Raw genomic sequence first — 19,810 nt, 5'->3', positions numbered from 1 at the left:
ATACAGTGCTTAGCAAGTTGCCTGACACAGGAAAACACACAGTAAAGAAAGTCGCTGAAGCTGGGCATGATGGCTCATGCCTTTTTTATTATTACACTTTATTACTTTGTATCCTCCCTCCAGTCCCCCCTCCTCCCCTCCCAATCCCTCTCTTCTTCCCTTTTTCCACACACTCCCCTCCCCAAGTCCACTGGTGGGAGAGGGTTTCTTTTGCTTCCTTCTGATCCTAGTCTGTTAGGTCTCATCAGGAGTGGCTGCATTGTCTTCCTCTGTGGCCTGGTAAGGCTGCTCCCCCCTCAGGGGGAGGTGATCAAAAAGCAGGCCAATCAGTTCATGTCAGAAGTAGTCCCTGTTCCCATTATGTAACCCACTTGGACACTGAACTGCCATGGGCTACATCTGTGCAGGGGTTCTAGGTTATCTCCATGCATGGTACTGGTTCATGCCTTTAAAACCAACGCTCAGGAGGTAGAGGCAGGCAGAGCTCTTATGAGTTCGTGGTCAGCCTGGCCAACATGAGTTCTAGGCTAGCCAGGACTACATATAGAGATGTTGCCTTAAAAAGAAAGAGAAGAAAAGAAAAAAAGAAGTGTGGTGGTGGCAACCACAGTGTCTCATGCCTTTAATCCTAGCTCTTGGGAGGCAAATAGGCAGATCTCTGAGTTTGAGGCCAGCCTGGTCTACAGAGTGAGTTTCAGGACAGCCAGGGCTACACAGAGAGACCATGTCTTGAAAAACAAACAAACAAATAGCTGCTGTCTGTTATATTGCCTTTCCTGTCCCAACAAGTTCTCGGTGGAGTTTGCCTTCATTGTGGCTTTACTGCTTTGGGGACCCATTTCATTGATGGTTTGCTAGACTTGGCTTTTACTAACTTTGGCCTGAACTATTGCAGCAGACTCAAGCTGGTCTTCCTGCCTAGCCCCACTTCCTTGTTCCTGGCTTCTGCTTCTAGCCAGAGTCAAGAAAGACCTGACTGGTAACACTAGCAAGATCAAGAATCTTCAAAGGATCCCTCTGTTTCTTATTGCTTAAGATCCGGATGTGTTAACCTGTATCACCATCTGGCATTGGATTTATTTATAGCCCATGAAAATACCCGAAAACTATGAAGTGCCATATGAAAGTGAGCCGTTGGTACCACCCCCAGTTGCTGTAGGCAGCTTTTTTCATGTGCATGTCTCATAGCTAATCTACAGGAGGGCCAGGACTATGGCCTACTTTGGTTAACTATAGGTTCACTTGGTGCCTAGGATATGCAGGGTATTCTTACATATTGGCAGGCTGATTGCTGTAGAAATTACTGTCAGAAATTAAAAGGGTTTATCAGAAGAGGAAACTTCAAGCATGAATACTTCCTGCTATGCCATGATTTTAATAAACTCACACGAAACTTGAGTCAGTGATAGTTAATAGTATTATTGATCTAAACACCAAACATGCCAGGAATCAGTTTGTAAATCCTTTTTTGATATAGTGTTTAATTAACTGGACAAACCTGGTTGATACAAGACAAGCATCACCTCTCAGTGGCTCTGTGCTTGTCCACACTGAGAATCAAGTTGGTCTTGACTCTGGGTTGTACTCTTCTGACTTCAGACTTTTCTTTCTATATTATTATTATTTGAGAAATAATGATAATTTGTCAGAACAACTTTGTCATATTCTCACTCCCTTGGGTTTTTGAGACATGGTCTCTCTGTATAGTCCTGGCTGTCCTGGAACTCAACATGTAGATTAGGCTGGCCTCAAACTCACAGTTTGCCCTTTGCTTTTGTCTCCAAGTGCTGGGATTAATGTGCACTACTACTCCTGGCCTTTCGTTCTCTCGAAGTAAGAGCTCAGTTTATTCATGATTAATTAGCATTTCTTTCATTAGAAATGAGTTCTTTAAATCTTGTTATTTTGAAAATGAATTTAGAAGGGGCTGCAATCAGGATATAAAGTGAATACACACACACACACACGTACATATATATATATATTTGAAGGGGGGAAAAAAAAGAATTTAGAATGGGCCAGGCATGGTGGTGCTGGTGCATGCCTTTAATCCCAGGACTTGGGAGGCAGAGGCAGGTGGTCTACAAAGGGGATTCTAGGACAACCAAAGCAGTTACACAGAAAAACCCTGTGTCAAAACAACAACAACAAAACAAAAACAAAGCAAAATAAAACAAGCATTTAACATGGAAAGGGAGGTTTTTGGGAAGGTGGTGGAGTGGTAGGAAACCACCAGACCTGCTCTCTCCTTGCTGGAAGTTGCTGGTGCAGAACGTGTGTAATGAAACTGATTTGGAACTCAAGCCTATTAGCTTGTGACTTCTAGAGTTAGCTTGATGGTAAAATGTGTAGGTTTTGGTCAGTTTTAGTCCTTAGCACAATAGAAGATACCCACGTCTCACCCCTTGCCCTGTGAAAAGCTGATGTGACTTCCAGGGTCTTTAAAGAATGGGCTCAGCATTTAAAAGTGTGCACTGCTCTTGCAGAGGACTTGTGTCTGGTTCTCAGCACGACACAAGGTAGCTCATAACCACCTGTAAGTCCAGCTTCAGGGCATCCAAACCTTCTTCTGGCCTTCAAAGTTTCCTGTATTCACATGCGCATACACACCAAACATATACATAAAATTTAAAAGTAAAAGAAATCTTTATTTTTTTAAAATATATTTTTTCATACAGTATATTCTGATTACAATTTCTCCTTTCTCATGTCCTCCCAAATTCTTCTCACTTTCCTACTCATCCAACTCCACACTTTCTTCCTCTCTCTTTAGAAAACAGACAAATAAAATAAAATTTAAAAAACCAGAATAAAACAAAATAAAAAAAAGAAAAGTACAAAAAAAGAATATACACAGAGACCCTTACACACCACAAAAACATAAAATTGAAAACCATAATATACAAACAAAAGACTAGTAAGGTAAATTAATGACCAAGCAAGCCAGGCAATGGTGGTGCACATTACTTCCAGCACTCAGGAGGCAGAGGCAGGAGGATCTCTGTGTGTTCAAGGCAGCTGCAAGGGACCACATGGATGTCCCCCAGTTGTGCATAACTGGCACCTCTTCTCGCTATATGCAGTGCTCTGGAGCACTGGCCCCATCTCTGCAGAGAACAGGCTCTGCGCCTTGGCCAGGCAGCCTAGGAAGCTACCCCTGGTGGCAGGGTCTGGGTGAGTGTGGGAGAGCCGACTCCACCACTCAGTGGTCAGGAAAGCTGCCCACAGGGCCATGAGCTTGGGAGTGAGGGCTCTGCACCTCCACTGGGCAGTGCGGCAGGGCCAGTCATGGTCGAGGGGGCACAGGTGAGCCAACCCCTAGTGTGAGAGCACAGGAGAGCTGGCCCTGCCACTCATCTGCTGTGAGGTGGCATGGGTATAGGGATGATGCCATCTCCTGCTTTCCCCTTCTCCACCTGCAGCAGTTGGGAGAACTGGCCCTGAGGTCCTGAGAGCAGTGAGCGAGCCCTGTCCTTCACTGGCTGCAACACTTTGGAGGCCCTGTACCTCATCTGGGCAGCACAGTAAAACTGGCCCTGCTGGAGGGGGTGCAGGGGAGCCAACCTCTGAGGGTGAGAGACTAGGTCAGCTGGCCCTGCCATTTGTCTGGCATGAGGTGTCATGGGTGTGGGGATAAGGCTATCTACAGTAGGTGGGAGAGCTGGCCCTGCCCCCTTACTGGCCGTAGCACTCAGGAGAGTGGGCTGTGAACCTCTTCCAGGCAACACAGTGTGCCTGGCCCTGATGACGAAGGTACAGGTGAGCCGGTCATGAGAGTGTGAGAGCGGGAGAGCTGGCCTAGTCCTTCATAGGCTTGCAGCACTTGGGAGAGTGGTCCCTCACACCTTGACTGGGAAGCACAGTGGAGCTGGCTCTGGAGGCATGGGGGAGGTGAGCTGGCCCCAAGGCCACGAGAGGAGAGCTGACGCCGCTCCCTGCTCATGGTGGCATATTGGGTGGCCTAGCCTGAGCAGTGCATTCTAGTGGTTCAGATAAGGCTGATTAGCTCAGCTGCCACTCAGGCATGTGATTGTCTCATATAAAAAATTACAAATAAGTAAGTTCATGCTGTGAATTACAGAATTATAGACACGCACTGTCACACCTGTCTTGAAAGAGATAGTTGTACATTCTTCATAGCATTATTTACAGTGACTAAAGTGAGAAACAAATCTTTATTTAAAAAATGAGTGAATATGGAACTCATCACGATAGCTGGGTATGGGGGGAGGTGGATCTCTTTGAGTTTGAGGCTAGCATGATCCACATAGTGAATTTCAGGTCAGCTAGGACTACTGCCTTACAGCTAGTGAAATCATGCCTTAAAACAAAACAAACACAGGCAGGCAGACAGGGTAATGGAATACCAGTGGCTTAAAAGTGCCAAGAAGGGTATCTGGGAGGAAGGAGAGGAGGGGAGAGAACAAAAAAAAGATGGTAAAGTGATAAGTATGTGTGAAAATGCTCTAGGGAAACTCTTAGCTTTCTGTGACGACTTTAATAGTTTATTAAAACAGGAGTGAATAAAGCTAGGCATGTGGCAAATGTGCAATGATCTCAGCATGTGGGAAGCTGAAGCAGGAGGATGCGCAGTTTGTTTAAGGTCATCCTAGGTCTCAAAAATAAGACTATCCGTGACAACAAAACACAAGAGTAATGAGTAAGAAAACTGCATATGGCTATGGTAGAGGAATGAAATGAAGGAAATTCTGATGGCTGTCACAGCGTGCTTCATGATCTTAATGGACACTATGTTAGGTAACATGTGACAATCAGAAAAAGACAAACAAACAATGAGGTCTTTGGGCTCATGGAGGGCTAAGTCGAATGAAGGTGCCAGGAGCTGGGTGGGAGGGGTTTGGCAGGCGAAGGGGCTTATTGTTTGGTGGTATAAAGTTTCCATTTACAAGATGAAAATGACTCTAGAAATGGAGGATGATGGATGGCTAGACATGACGGGTATACTGTGTATTGAAATGTACACAAAATGCTAATTTTGGGCTCTGTATATGTTACTATTATAATAATAATTTTAAAGAGGCAGAATCTTTGAAAGATTTGTCTTTCTGACACATTTCCAGTCAGGAGCTTCTGTGCTGCAGCTCAGGAACCTACTTACATGGTTCCTGCTTTACAGGTGCTTTTTGTTTTTCCATTTTAAGTGTCACTTTTTTTTTGTTGTTGTTGTTGTTGTTTTGTTTTTTCAAGACAGGGTTTCTCGGTGTAGCCCCAACTGTAGTCCTGGAGCTCACTCTGTAGACCAGGTTGGCCTTGAATTCACAGAGATTTGCCTGCCTCTGCCTTCCCAGTGCTGGGATTAAAGGCTGTGCCACCACTGCTCAGCTCACAAATTATTTCTTTGTGATGTGTCTTCATTTAGGGGAAGACAGAGTCTATCACTGTGGTGAAGCTGCTAAGCTGCTTTGATGACCTTGTGGCAGCAGGCACTGCCTCCGGGAGGGTTGCAGTTTTCCAACTTGTGTCTTCATTGCCAGGAAGGAACAAGCAGGTGAGTGCTCAGGTTCTAGCATTGCTTCTCTTCTTGGTTAGTTCCTCATCAGTTTTTAAAATGAGACATCCTGAGAGCTGGGTGTGGTGGTACATGCCTTTGATCCCAGCACTTAGGAGGCAGAGGTAGGAGGATCTCTGTGAGTTCAAGGCCAGCCTGGTCTTCTACATAGTATAATCCTGTCTCAAAAAAATAAAGTGGGGGTGGGGGTGGGGGGTTCTCATTTGCCTAGAAAGCATATATTCAGCCTGACATTGTGCTGCAACATCTTTGTCATGCTTGGAACATTTGGAATAAAGCGCAAATCAGTGCTCTTAATTTTTATTTAATGCCCTTTTGTGTTCTTTCTGTGTGTGTGTGTGTGTGTGTGTGTGTGTAGCACAGCTCATAGGTAGAGGTTGGAGGACAGCTTGGGAGAGTCAGTCTTCTCCTTCTTATCATCTTGGTCCCAGGACAATTCTGGGTTTGGCAGCAAGTGCTGTTATCCAGTAAGCCATCTTGTTGGCCCATCTATGAGTTTCAAATGTGGGTAGACAAAGAGAACCTTGTGCACAGTTCTGTGGAAAACCAGCTCCTCTCAAAGTAGATATGACATTCAGATAACTGCAGTTACAGCAGCTCTCCTTCCCTTGTGATCTATTGTCCATAGCTTCGGAGATTTGATGTCACTGGTGTCCACAAAACCAGCATTACCGCTCTGGCGTGGAGCCCTAATGGGATGAAACTGTTCTCCGGAGATGACAAGGGGAAGATCGTCTACTCCTCTCTAGATCTAGACCAGGTGAGGTGATGTTCAGAGATGTTGGCCATTGCTTTCTTTGATCTGCAGTGCACTGCAGTCTTGCCTACATTTCAATCTCTTGTGCTCTCTGCTGCTGTGACTAAAGAGTTGGCCTGCAGAACCAACAGTAAAGATTATACATAATCAGTCAGGCATGATGGTGCCCCATAATTCCAGCACTTGGAGGCTTAAGCAGGAGGATCTTCAAGAGTTTAAGGCCAGCCTGGACTGTATAGAAGGTGCCAAGAGTTACGCAGTAAAAGTCTATCTCAAAACAAGCAAAGGAACAAATTGTACAAGTTTCTGGGTTACCACATGCTGTCTGAATACATATATGCTGTGTGAGGTGTTGAGTTCAGCTTCTCAAACATGCTTGCTGTTCTCATGGCTGCTGCTTAGGAAAGAGCTATGACCCTTCCTGATCCCTTGAAACATTATCAGGAAGGATGCAAAACATTTTCCAGTCATGTCAGTGACCACATCCAGTATGTGTGTGACATAATGAGCATAATTAGTGTTGCTTACATGAACATGAATGTGAAGGGTTATTTACAAGATCATGGGCAACTTACCAATAGCTACACCACTACTGAGACATTTTCAGAAAATTTCTCTCTCTCTCACAATGTAACCGTTGAGCTGTCAGTAGTTCCTTATGGGGAGATAGGGCCTTGTGAGTCCCTCCCTTATTCACTTTGGAATATTGACGGGCCTAATCGTATGTTGGCCTTGTGTAGGTAGTCAAAGCTACTATGAGTTCACAACTGTATCGTTCCCAGAAAATAGTATTTCTGAACACTCCTCCCAGTTTGGGGGCTCTTCCATCCTTCCTGCCCTCTCTTTTGAGATGCTTCCTAGCCTTGAAGGGGATAATAGAGATGTCCTTTTTAGGGCTTTGCATTTAATAGTCACTTAATTCTCAGCACTAAGGCCAGTTTTCATTTTTTGCAGTTAACTTCTACCCACTGCAAAAAGAAGCTTCTCTGACTAAAGCTGAAAGAAGCACTGGGCATAAACATAAATATTTAGAAGACAATCTGCCGGCCACAACATGTCCATTTAGCAAACAACAATAGTAGCTTCCCCACCTAGTACCTATGACCTCTCTAGCTATGGGCTTTTGACCAAATTTATAGTGGCAGGCATGAATTTTCTCCTGTGGCATGTGCCTCATACCTCAGCAAAAACTGTTTGGTTATGTCCATAACAATCACACCACTATTACACTAGTGACACGTTTTGCCTGACAAAGTAATAGTATAGCACACAGGACCCACATCTAAGTAAGCCAGGTGGCAAGGGGTAAGCTTGTTTTTCTATGCCCTGCAGCCTAAGTGTGTGTCTTCAGCCATAGTTTGTTTGTTTGGGGGGGGGGTTGGTTTTTGATTTTTCAAGATGGGGAGTTTTCTATGTCATAGCCCTGGCTATCCTCGAACTCACTCTTTAGAACTCACTCTTTAGGCTGGCCTCAAACTCACTGAGATCTACCTGCTTCTACCTCCACTGGGATCAAATGTGTACGCCACCACCTCCTGGCAGCAGTGGGTTCTTTCTTTTTTTAAATAATCTATTTATTTGTATTTTTATGTGCATTGGTGTTTTGACTGCATGTGTGTCTGTGTGAGTATGTGAGATCCCCTGGAACTGAAGTTATAGGCAGTTCTCTGAAGAGCAGCCAGTGCTCTTCACTGCTGAGCCATCTCTCCAGCCCCAGCAATAGGTTCTCATCCTTTTTGTTTTAGTGGGCAACCAAAAGCACTAGCAGGGCTTGGAGAGATGTTGTTTTAGTCACTGTTCTGTTGCTCTGAAGAGACACCATGACCAGTGCAACTCTTATCAAAGAAAGCATTTCTTTGGGGGCTTGCTTAGAGTTTCCGAGAGTAGTCTATTATCATCATGGCGGGGAATAGACAGCCATAGCACTGGAACAGTGGCTAAGAGCTTTAATATTCTGATCTGCAGGCAGGAGGAAGGGAGAGAGAGAGAGAGAGAGAGAGAGAGAGAGAGAGAGAGAGACTGGGCCTAGCGTGGGTTTTGAAACCTCAAAACTTGCCTCCCCGACCCACCTCCTCCAACAAGGCCACACCTATATGAGCCTATCGGGTCCATTCTTATTCAAACCACCACAGCCAACTCAGAGGTAAGAGTACTGGCAGCACTCATATGGCACTTCATAACTGTCTAACTCAGTCCCAGGGCCTCTAGCCTGCTCACTGCCCTTGGGAACTAGGCACCCAAGTGGTACATAGACACTCATGCAGGCAAAACATTAATACATATAAAATAAAAACAATTAAGTATTTTAAAAGCAGTGTAGTGGCATATATTGTTCCTAAGACTTCTGAGGACTGCTTGACAAACAACTTAGAGAGAGATAGTCTACCCTGTGGCTTCAGGGAGCTGCTTTACTGTCTGTGGTTTTCTTGAAAAACTGATTGGTATCTGAAACCCTTAGTGGGTTTTTCCTAACCTCATTAAAGCCTGTTAGCTTGTCTTACACTTTGAGTGGGTCTTTAACCCTTGCATGATTTTTAGTATCATGTGTTGGTCATTTAGTAGGAGTCTCAGAAGGTGCAGATCTTCCAGATGTTGACCCATATGTTATATAATATTGGCTGGGGCTGGAGAGACGACTCATCAGTTGAGAGCAACACAGAATGCTCTTCCAGAGGACCTGGGTTCAGTTTCTAGCATCCACATGGCAGCTCACAACTGTCTAGTTCTATGTAATCTGATAACTTCTTCTGCCTTCTGGGGCATCAGGAACATACTTGGTGCATAGACATTCATGCAGACAAAACACCCATACTATATAAAATGAGTAAATTGTCTAATTTATACAGATACAAGTTTTCAAAATTCTCATCTTCAGATAAAAGTAACAAATATTGAAAGAACAGGCTCTCTTTATTTACTTATTTATAAAGAAAATGTCTTCCAATACCTTACTCCCTAAAATTACAGTGTTTCAAGTGGAAAATGGTATGTAAAAACAGAGTCTGGTGGGGCTGGTGAGCTGGCTTAGTGGTGAAGAGCACTGACTACTATTCTAGAGGACCCGAGTTCAATTCCCACCACCCACATGGTGGCTGACAACTGTCTCTAAGTCCTGTTCCAGGGGACCCGACACCTTTACATAGACATACATGCAGTCAAAAAGCCGATGTACATAAAAATTAAAATAAAATAATAAAAAAACAACAGCATCTGGTTTCAGTTACACCCCTGCATGGCCCAGGTTCTTTTCCTTGAGACCCACTGTTTGATTCTGAGGAAGGTCTATGTGTACGCATCCTGTTTGGCCACATCAAGTGCAAACCATCCTTCTTCAGGGGGGGAATTACCATTTTTCTGTGTCAAGATGTTCTCCAACAGAGCTAATATTTTTAGTGTGAGTGTATGGTGGGGGACAGTGATTTTTGTAGAGTTTGGTACTGTGGTCATGGCTCATGACGAGATTCTAAGTGGCTCTATACACACCAGTACCTGGGCTCTCAGTAGAAGAATTTAGAAGACATTTTGTCAGATATGACACATCCGTTTAGCAAAACAACAGTAGTCATGAAAAGGCATGCAGATGGAGAGATGGTACTAATCTCAAGAGATTTGAAGAGGAAGACCACTGGCCAAAATCATCATGGCCACATTAATTAAAGCAAGCTTTTCATTTGTGTACATGGGCTGTCTCCCCCTAAAGGCAGAATTCTAAAGATCAGCATTAGATAGGCAAAATGGGGTTATTATAGCTGAGGGGTAGGGCATTTCCAAATGGGGGATTTGGCAGGTGGGGTTACAGGAGCAGCATGACAAGGTGGTCATAACAGCCTTTTGAAATAAATATAGGGTTGTAAGATGATCATAACTTTTGAAACAGGTTGCCATTTCCTGCCAGTATAGAACCATTTGTAGTTAAGCTTACAGGTGAGGCATAGCTCAATCCTAGAGAGACAAAAGAGATTTAATCATAAGTAGCAATGAACCTGGTTTGTCTTTACTGTAAGATGGCTTTTAAACCTAAGATGGAGGCAGGCTGGTCTACCAGTGGCTCAAAGGCTGCTTTTCCAAAAGACCTATATTCAATTCCCAGCACTCACATGACAGCTCATAACCATTGTAACTCCAGTTCTAGGGGTTCTGACACCCTCATCTGACCTCTTTGGTTATCACATACATCAAGCAAAATGCCTGTACACATAAAATAAAATTGAAAAAAAAATTAAGATAAAAGGACGTTTAACAATAGCTTAGTATTCTATGAAAATGGTTTTGGCCTGCTATATGCTATGAGTCTTAGTCTTAGGGACCCTGGTATGTGTAGAACCTACTGAGATCTGCTGCTTTGTGGGAACATCTCTTGTCAAGGTTATCAAAGGTCTTAGAGTCTGCTTTCCTGATGCTACTGTGGAGCTGTTGCTCCTTGTCATCTACTCCTGTCCCTGTGAGCAGATTGCTGAAGAAACCAAGAGAAGGCCGTTCAAGCCTTACTATTTAGGAAGTGGAAGGGAAATAACATTTTGGGGAAAAACTTTACAGAAACACCCTGAAAAGTTATTCTATTTATTTCTTTTAAAATATTTATTTTTATTTCATGAGTATTTTTCCTGCATGTATGACAGTGCATCACTTGTGTGCAGTGCCCGGTTGGAGGCCAGAAGAGGACATCATATCCTTGAAGTGAACTGGAACTGAGGTTAGAGATAGTGTAAGCCATGATGTAGGTCCTGGGGCCCAAATCAGGTCTTCTGAAGAGTAGCCCATGCTCATAACTACTGAGTCATCTCTCTCAAAAGGCACAAGTGTTTAATGAGATTTGCAAGAAAAAGACCAGAGGGATATTCATATTTCTGAAATACCATATAATGTAATCCTAGCATAAGCTTAGTTAAAAACTAGAAAGTTACATCTGACTGACTCCACATAAAGGGGAAGGTCCTCAGTATTTGAATGTGGTATAGTTATATGACTACAGAGATATCAAAGTTGAAGTCAGAAACCTAAAAATGGGGTTTAGTGTATATGAATTTTATCAGTGGTTCTCACTATTGACCTCTCAGACATACAAAGGGAAAGTGATGTTGCATTATTATTTTTGTTTTTTGTTGTTGTTGTTGTTGTTTTGAGACAGTCTTTCTATGCAGCCCTGGCTGTCTTGGAACATGGTATGTTGACCAGACTGGCTTCACATGTCGCCATCTGCCTACCTCTGCCTCCTGGGTGGGAGGACTAGAGTCCCATGCCCCCATTCTCAGCTCTGCAGCACTGTTCCTAGGTGAGTGACAGAACTACCGCTGCAGTTACTGCTCCTCATCTTCCCTCTCACCTCTGTGAGCAGCTGCTGCTGGGACCAGGAGAAGAGTGACCATAGAAACAGGCTTTTTGAGACTGGGTCTTGATAAATAGCTCAGGCTGGCTTTGAACTCACAATTGTACCACCATAGCTGGATTAAAATGTTTTTTTAATTTGAGTATGTTTTGTATTAACAGTAAAATGCTTTTAGAATGTCACTGTTTAAAATCTCTCTGATTAATATAAAATAGCTTTTTATATTAATCATACATTTAACACATTTTAATTTTTTATTTGTAGTGTGTGTGTGTATGTGTAAGGAGAATGCAAGCTCACATGCCAAAGTCAGAGGACAACTTTCAGGAGTCAGTTCTCTACTTCAATAATGGGTTCCTGGGATCAAACTCAGGTTGTCAGGCTTGTGTGGCAAGCCCCTTTGATCTGCAGAGTCATCCCACCAGCCTTTTCATTTCTCTCTAACATGTTTTCTGTGACTCTTCCTAGTGGAAAGGATAGAATGCCTTCAGGGTTGCTTCAGACTCCTTGTAGCGAGAATGTGAGAGCAGATCATTGTCGCAGTGATTTCATAAACAGTCATACTCTGCTATATGTTATATGATACTCAATGCATGTGGCGTGGCATGTTTTTATGGATTCTTCTTTGAACTATTTACTGAGACATTATTAGAGAAATATATAGGTTTTTGATGTTTCTTTTCAAACTTGGTATAGTATGAGATAAATGTTAATATTTACTATTTTCTTGTTAGTAAGGAAATTTCCAAATATCATTGTAGTAGGTTAACAGTGAATCTTGAAAAATTAAAGCATACTTTTTGTTATTCTTGTTTTGTTTTTGTTTTGTTGAGGCAGTGTCTCATGTAGCTCAGGCTGACCTCAGACTCACTGTATGGCCAAATGTGACCTTGAACTCTTGATCTACTTGCCTCCATCTCCCAGTGCTGAGATTATGGTTACACCACCATGCCTGGCACCACAGAATACTTTTGAGTCCAATACACCTAGAAGTCCACTTAATCACTGTGAGGGAAGCTGGGCAGTTCTGACCCGTCATTGACCTGACTCTCACAGGGTATCTGCAGCTCACACCTTGTGTTGGAAGAGCCATCCTCCATCGTGCAGCTGGATTACAGCCAGAAAGTGTTGCTCGTGTCGACCTTGCAGAGAAGCCTGCTCTTTTACACAGAGGAAAAGGCTGTCAAGCAGATTGGATCCCAACCAAGGAAAAGGTAAGCTTTAGGCGTATTCACGAGGCTCTCAGGATTCGACCTTAAGTTCTCCTAGGTTTCCTGTTAGCCAGATGTGGTGACCACACTACACCAGCCTGAGATTCCGGGTAGCTTGTGTCTACCAAAGACACTTCATAGAGTCCGATGTGAAGAAGAAGTCTTCTAGGTGAGGAGATTCGGGGGTCTGAGGGCATAGCCACTGCACCCCAGGGCTGGGTCTCAGGAGCCTAGAGGGCAGTAGTGTATATCACTGCAGACATGGTTCCTCTCTGTAGCCTTCAGTTCCTTTGTGCCCCTGGCCACTAATGTGCTCCACACTGGTAGTTTCTGGCCAGATAAGCCTGGGTAGCTTGGCAGATGTCAGTCTCTCTCATCAAGGAGACCAAAAGGCAGGCCCAGTCTTACTGTCAGTCATGACAGTGGCAATGGAATACAGTACAGGGTGCTATAGAAATTTAGACAGCCTTTCCCTCAGGCTGGGATCAGAGAAGGGTTCCTGCAGGTGTGAGGACTACATGCTAATTAGGAGAGGCTAAGAGGGGGAAGGTTCTGGGCTGAAAGAGTTTCTCCTTTGATCACCTGCTGGAGGAAGGACATCAAAGAAGAGGGTGAGGATTTACCACAAACCAGCCATGTGGCAAAAGTACATATATGTCCAGTACTTCGCTGTCCTCCAGCAAAAAAATGAACTTGTAGCCCTCCACATCCACTTTATATGGAGATGAAGGGGAAGAAGGCAAGACACTGGAGGACCTTAGCTGAGGAGGGCCTGGAGCTGAGTGGATGGTGGGAACCTGCTGTTGACTATCTTGGGAGTTAGAAGGCTCCTATCTTGTGTCCTCCTTTCAGTAAAGGGACACTGTTGCCCACACAGGTTTGGGTCATTATCACAGTGAGTTACTGAATGTTGAGAGGATTGGAGGCAGACTAGAGAATAGGGAGACTGACAGGCATATGGAGGGCCTCCCTGGGGCTGGTGGTGCCACTGGTGACAAGTGTCAGGGGAGGGGAGAATGAGGTCAGACACACATAGCCAGCTTTTGGTGCATTTGTGGTCTGTCCCGTGCCCTGTGTTCGGCAGCAACACTGGGTTTATTCTCTTCTGTGCCTGACAGCCTTCGTTCATATTAGAAGATTCTCACTTACCCCCTCTTTGGCCCCTGTGTTCTCTTCCAAATACCTTAGTGCCATCAGTAGCCTGGCATCTTTATATCAGGGATTTTCTTGTTGTCCCTGGAAAATCTGGAATTATGCATTCTAGTTCTGCAGAACTGAGTTCTGACTTTATCTCTGTGGGTATTCCTTTCTGCTTGATGCCGAGTCCTGGCTCATCTCTTGGTGTCTTACTAGACATGCCTTTTAGAAGACTTTGGGATTGTACAGTAAGGCCTGGCCTCCTTATCTTGTGCTTGGAAACTTTCTATGCCTGTCCTGAGTGTAGTGTGGTAGGGTCTTCTGCAGCCTTTACTAAAAGTATACTCCATGCCAGAGACAGGTCCAGAAACAAAGGAATGTGTCCTCTTTCTCAGGAGGACAGTGAATTTATAGAACCTTAGAGAGTAATGCAAGATAAATGCAAGTGTTTCTAACTTGTGTCTGAAAGCTCATCGTTCTGTCATGTGCTGCCTTCGGTGGTGATTACAAGGATGAGGCCGTGCCTGTCCACATGCTTCATTGAACAGGTGTTTGGGAATGGCTGCTCCATGGGCTGGTTCTTTCGAGCTAAATGACTTTTGTCAGCCCCTCACAGAACCCATTGAACATAGAAATACCCTCTAAACCAGCTCTCCTTAGGACCCCTCTTCAGGATGCTAGTTTCTCCTGCTGTACAGATACCTGCTGTACTGCAGGTTGAGCCCTGGTGAAGAGCCCATCTTCATCTTCACACCCTCTAGTACCACACAGTTTTATAGGTCCCAGTTCACTGAGTGCATGTTAAAATACATGCTCTGGTTACATGTGGTGAACAAAACAGAAGTGACAAGAGACTTAAGAGGTTCCATAAATAGAAAGAAAACAAACTTAAAAATTGTATCCCCAAACAGCTTATTTAACAGGAAAGGCAGGAGGAAGAGACCCAGGGTTGCCTAACTGGAATTCCTTTGAGCTTTGTTGTTTAGGGACCTCTCCAGAGCAAACCCATTAAAGGCAAGAATCAGATATAGTCCTATTACATAGCTGTCTATGAAAACTCTGTGGGCAAAACAGTTGATTACTCTAATGATCTTTGTTGTAAAGCTGAATCTAACATATGATATCCTCCCTGGATCCTATCCAGAGGGATTTAATTACTAAGGTGCCAGTGGGATCTAGTGGGATACCTACATGCAAAGGAGCTTCCCACCCCCAGATAACTGTCATTGTAGGGGTGATAAGGAGTGAGAAGATGGACTGTAAGTGGATGGGACAAGGTTGCTCCCCAGGCAGGAGACCGAGTGTCACAGGCTTGGTTTTGAGCTTTATGTAGCTTTCTCGTTTAGTCTCCACTTGTCCTTAGGTATGAAAGTTATGCTTTCTGAAGATTAGCACGTGGAAATCTCAAAAGGCTAATGACTGCATATTCAAGCCAGTGCCAAGATTCAGCAAGGCTTAGTTTAGAGCTTACCTAAAACTCTTCAGTTTGAACTGGTAGAAATCTGAGCATTGGCAAAGATGTAAAACAATGAGAACCTCTGAGAATTCAGTCTGAGGAGCAGCGGCTGGGGCAGGAGGTGGGTGGGTAGGCTGGTGTAAGCGCACTGGCTATAAACTTGAATGCAGCAAATCAACAGTTCTACAAAATAACGTTGACAAGCTCGTATGCTAGGAAGAATGTGCAAAAAATGCTCATGTTGCGTGGCACTATTATTCAAAATAGTTTAAGAAGGCCAGGCATGGTGGCATGTGTCTTTAATTCCAGGAGAGGCAGGCCTGGTCTACACAGTGAGTTACGGGCGATCCAGGGTCACATAGTGAGACCCTGTCTCAGAAAACCAACCAATAAACAGAAAGTAGTTTAAGAAAAAGGCTGGGGTATAGCACAGGTCAAGGATTTACCCAGCATGTGTGAGGCTTGGGTTCCATTTTTAGTTCTTTACCAAACAAAATTATAATTCAAATACCAGACTGGTAGGTCCTAGACTCAGTGGTACACCTGTAATCCCAGCTCTTAGGAGGTAGGGGTCAGGAAGATCATAAGTTCAGTGTCATCCTGGGCTATTTATCAGTCATCATAGACTAAGCTAGCCTTCTAAGCTAGCCTTGGCTTCATGACAGCAGCACTCCAGTAATAAGATTGAATAAATTATTTGTTTTTAAGGTTTAATTTAGAGCTAGTTGTAGTACACCTTTAATCCTGGCATTCAGAAGGAAAAGGCAGATGGATCTCTGTAAGCTCTAGGCCAGCCAAGGATATACAGAGGAACTTTGTCTAGGGAGAGAAAGAAAGAGAGGAAAAATGTTTAGTTACTTTTAATTAAGTGTGTGTGACTGTCAATGTGCGTACAGATGTCTGAGGAGGATAAAAGAGAACGTTCTACTGGTTATAGGTTGTAAGTTGCATTGATGTAGGTGCTAGGAATCGAACCCAGATCCACTGTAAGACCAACAAGTGCTCTTATCCACTGAAACATCTCTCCAGCTCCTGAATATATTATTTCTAAAACAAATAAACAAGCAGAAAAACCACAAACCTGCATGTGTAGCTGAGCAGTAGAGTGCTTGCCTACCATGTTCAAGGCCTTGTTCTGGATTCAATACCTAATACCACAAAAACTAAGGATAAACATTGGATTTATAGCTATGTGAACTTTCCCCAAATGCATTTCAGTATCCCAAGGAAACATTTTGTAGCAATATAAATGTTTTGTTTTGTTTTTTAATGCTATAAATCCGGGTGTAAGCCAGGTTGTTGTTGGTGCCATGCCTTTAATTCAAGCACTCTGGAGGCAGAAGAAGCAGGTGGCTCTGTGTGAGTTTGAGGCCAAACTGGTCTACAGAGTGAGTTCCAGGACAGCCAGGGCTACACAGAAAAACCCTGTCTCGAAAGTAAATAAATGAATGAATGAATGAATGAATGAATGAATGAATGATAAATAAATAAATAAATAAGTAAGTAAGTAAATAAATAAATAAATAAATAAATAAATAAATAAATAAATGAAGAGTTAAAGCTGGGTGTCATGGCTATAGAAAGAGAGATAGAGTAGAATTTTGAGGCCACCTTGGGCTATATAATGAGATCTTGGCTCAAAAAGGGGGTGGGGATAATGTTAAAAATTGAGTAAGTTGTGAAAATGAATAAGTACTATAGATTCTTTTTTTTTTTTTATGAAAGATAAATCTTAAAACATTTGGTTAAGTATAAAAGACAAATTACTTAAAATTATCAAAAAGTATGTGTTTGTACTATGTGTATATGTATGTATAGAGCTGGAGAGGCACCTCAGAAGTTAAGACAATTCCTTTCTCATCACCCACACTGGATGGCTCAGGACCACACCTCCAACCCCAGTTCCAGGGGATCCTATGCCCCCTTCTGGCCTGTGCTGGCACTTGGTCTCACATGCTCACACCCAAAAGCACATAATTAAGATTTTTTTTTTAAATCCCTCAATTAAAAAAGTGTAGAATTATACAAATGGCACCATTTATTAAAATGAAAGTGCTAAATTAGTTGGGGAAAATAGATATGTGATTGAAATATCAATAAAAATGAGAATTATATACATACAATTCAGTTCATTGGTCTGAGTTTTGTCCAGGAAGAGTCACTGGGAGCAGAGTGCATGCATGGTCTAGCTACTGACTTGGTCTGAAGGCAAAGGATAGGTCCATGGTGCACAGTCCGCTAGGCCAGTTGTTCTCAGCTGTGGCACAGGGACCTTTTGGAGACGAGTGACCCTTTCATAGGGGTCGCCTAAGACCATCTGAAAATGATTCCTAACAGTAGCAAAATTACAGTTATGAAGTAGCAACAAAAGTAATTTTATGGCTGGGGGTCAGCACAACATGAGCTGTATCTAAGGGCCACAGTGTTAGGAAGTTTGAGAACCACAGTGTTAGGCTTTCTGACATTTATTGCACATACCCTTTTTGGGGAAAAATTGTTAGATTTATTTATTTTAATTATTTATTTAAAAAATTTTGAGACAGGGTTTCTCTATATAGTCCTGGCAGTCCTAGAACTTGTTTTGTAGACCAGCCCGGCCTTAAACTTAGAGATCTGCCTCCCAAGTTCTGGGATTAAAGGTGTGCACCACCATGACTGGCTAGATTTATTTTATTTGATGTGTATTTTGCTTGCATATTTGTATGTGTACCATGTGTGTGCTTGGTGCCCATGGATGGCAGGAGAGGGCATTGGAGTCCCTGGACTTGGAGCTATGGGTGGTTGTGAACAACACAGGGTTGTCAATAGCCCAATCCAGATGCTCTGCAAGTACAACAAACGCTCTTAACAGGAACCATATATTTGGTTTTTTAAAGATTTATTTATTTTATGTATCTGAGTGTTGTGGGGTTTGGTTTTTTGTTGTTTTTGTTTTTTTTTTTTTGTATGCATATACTGCAGCACATGAGTGCCTGGTACCAAAAGAGGTCAGAAATGGCTATCAGATTTCCTAGAGCACGAGTTACAGATTGTTGTGAGCTACCATGTGGGTGTTGGGAACCAAACCTAGGTTGTCTACAACAGTAACAGTGATCTTTACCCCTGGGCCGTCTCTCCAGCTCCCACACATGCTCTTTTGTGTGTGTTGGTATTTCGTAGCTTTATAGGAAAATAAGATAAAGTTTGAGGACAAGAAGGGAAACTGGTACCCTTGGTGGGTTTGGAGAACTTCTGGAAGAGATACAGATGAGCTACTCTAGATGTAAAGCTTTTCATTCAAGAAGCTAGGCAGTGATCACAGCCAGAGCAGGGATAGCAGGGGCAACCCTGGGTTTGTCACTGTTTGTTCTGTAACAGATTGTAAGAGCTGCCTCGTGGAGTTACTATAAGGATTAAGGCGAGAGTGAACATGAAGTATTGGTGGGACACAAGCAAGCTGTGGTGGGTACCGCTGATGAAACTCAGAACCAGGCTGTGTGCCCCAGGTGGTGTGTGCTTGTGAAGGCATGGTGGGGCCTGTGTGGTACAAGTGTGCCAGAGTGACTTAGTGACCAGCAAACAGTAGAAAGGACAAGAGAAGCAATGGCTGTGTCAGTCAGTAGATTCTTAGAGTTGATGTAAGGAATTGACAGCTAAATCATTTCAAGTCAGTCCATTCCTGTATTTTTTTTTCCTTTCTTCCTTTCATTTTTTTCTTCCGATTTTAGTACTGGGAAATTTGGTGCTTGTTTTATACCAGGACTGTGTAAGCAAAGTGATCTAACCCTGTATGCAGCCCGGCCCGGGCTCCGGCTGTGGAAGGCTGATGTCCATGGGACTGTTCAGGCCACATTTATCCTCAAGGATGTCTTCGCTGGAGGAGTCCCACCTTTTGAGCTCTACCCTCGTCTGGAGCCCTCTGATGGGGGAAGCTGCAGCTCTCCTGAGAAACACCTGGGGCTCGTTTCATGCTTCTTCCGAGAAGGCTGGGTGCTGAGCTGGAATGAGTACAGCATCTATCTTCTGGACACCGTCAACCAGGTGTGTGGGAGACCTGCGCCTGTCTCCGGGGGTCACGGGGCAGGGGGAGGGAGCAAGTCTGCAGGTGTCCAGCCACTAGGCTCCTGGAGAGATGAAGGCAGCAGCATCAACTGCTGCTTGCTGTTTTCCTTTGAGACAACCAAGGAAATCAAGTGGAGTTTGGTAAATTTTGTAGATTTAAAAATAATTTGCTTTTTGATATTCATAATCTTACTCTGCCAAGAAATTAGATGTTTTGGGTTTTTTTTTTTTTAAGCTCCAATTAAACCTGTCCATTATAATCTTTTTGAGTCATATTTTTCAAAATTACATTTATGTGTGTGTGTGTGTGTGTGTGTGTGTGTGTGTGTGTATGCACGCGCGTGAGCGTGCC

General features: G+C 43.5%; 1 protein-coding gene across 6 annotated transcripts in view; it reads left to right on the top strand.

The window, feature by feature from the left end:
• The window catches only part of Tecpr2 (tectonin beta-propeller repeat containing 2), an 89,258-nt gene that overhangs the window by 21,687 nt on the left and 47,761 nt on the right, over positions 1 to 19,810 (top strand). For 4 of the 6 annotated variants that reach the window (XM_055592779.1, XM_055592781.1, XM_055592778.1 and 1 more), the window contains exons 3-6: positions 5,381 to 5,509; positions 6,159 to 6,290; positions 12,670 to 12,827; positions 19,125 to 19,437. In XM_055592779.1, coding sequence (XP_055448754.1) covers positions 5,381 to 5,509; positions 6,159 to 6,290; positions 12,670 to 12,827; positions 19,125 to 19,437 — 732 coding nt within the window. The remainder of the gene's footprint in view (positions 1 to 5,380; positions 5,510 to 6,158; positions 6,291 to 12,669; positions 12,828 to 19,124; positions 19,438 to 19,810) is intronic. The other 2 variants (XM_055592782.1, XM_055592783.1) reach the window with 2 other exon arrangements.

The sequence above is a fragment of the Psammomys obesus genome, unplaced genomic scaffold (genome assembly GCF_907164565.1).
Source record: "Psammomys obesus unplaced genomic scaffold, mPsaObe1.curated_primary_1811, whole genome shotgun sequence".
In the NCBI taxonomy this organism is placed as follows: domain Eukaryota; kingdom Metazoa; phylum Chordata; class Mammalia; order Rodentia; family Muridae; genus Psammomys; species Psammomys obesus.
Note: the sequence above shows the minus strand (reverse complement) of the source record. Positions and strands in the feature narration are given on the sequence as shown.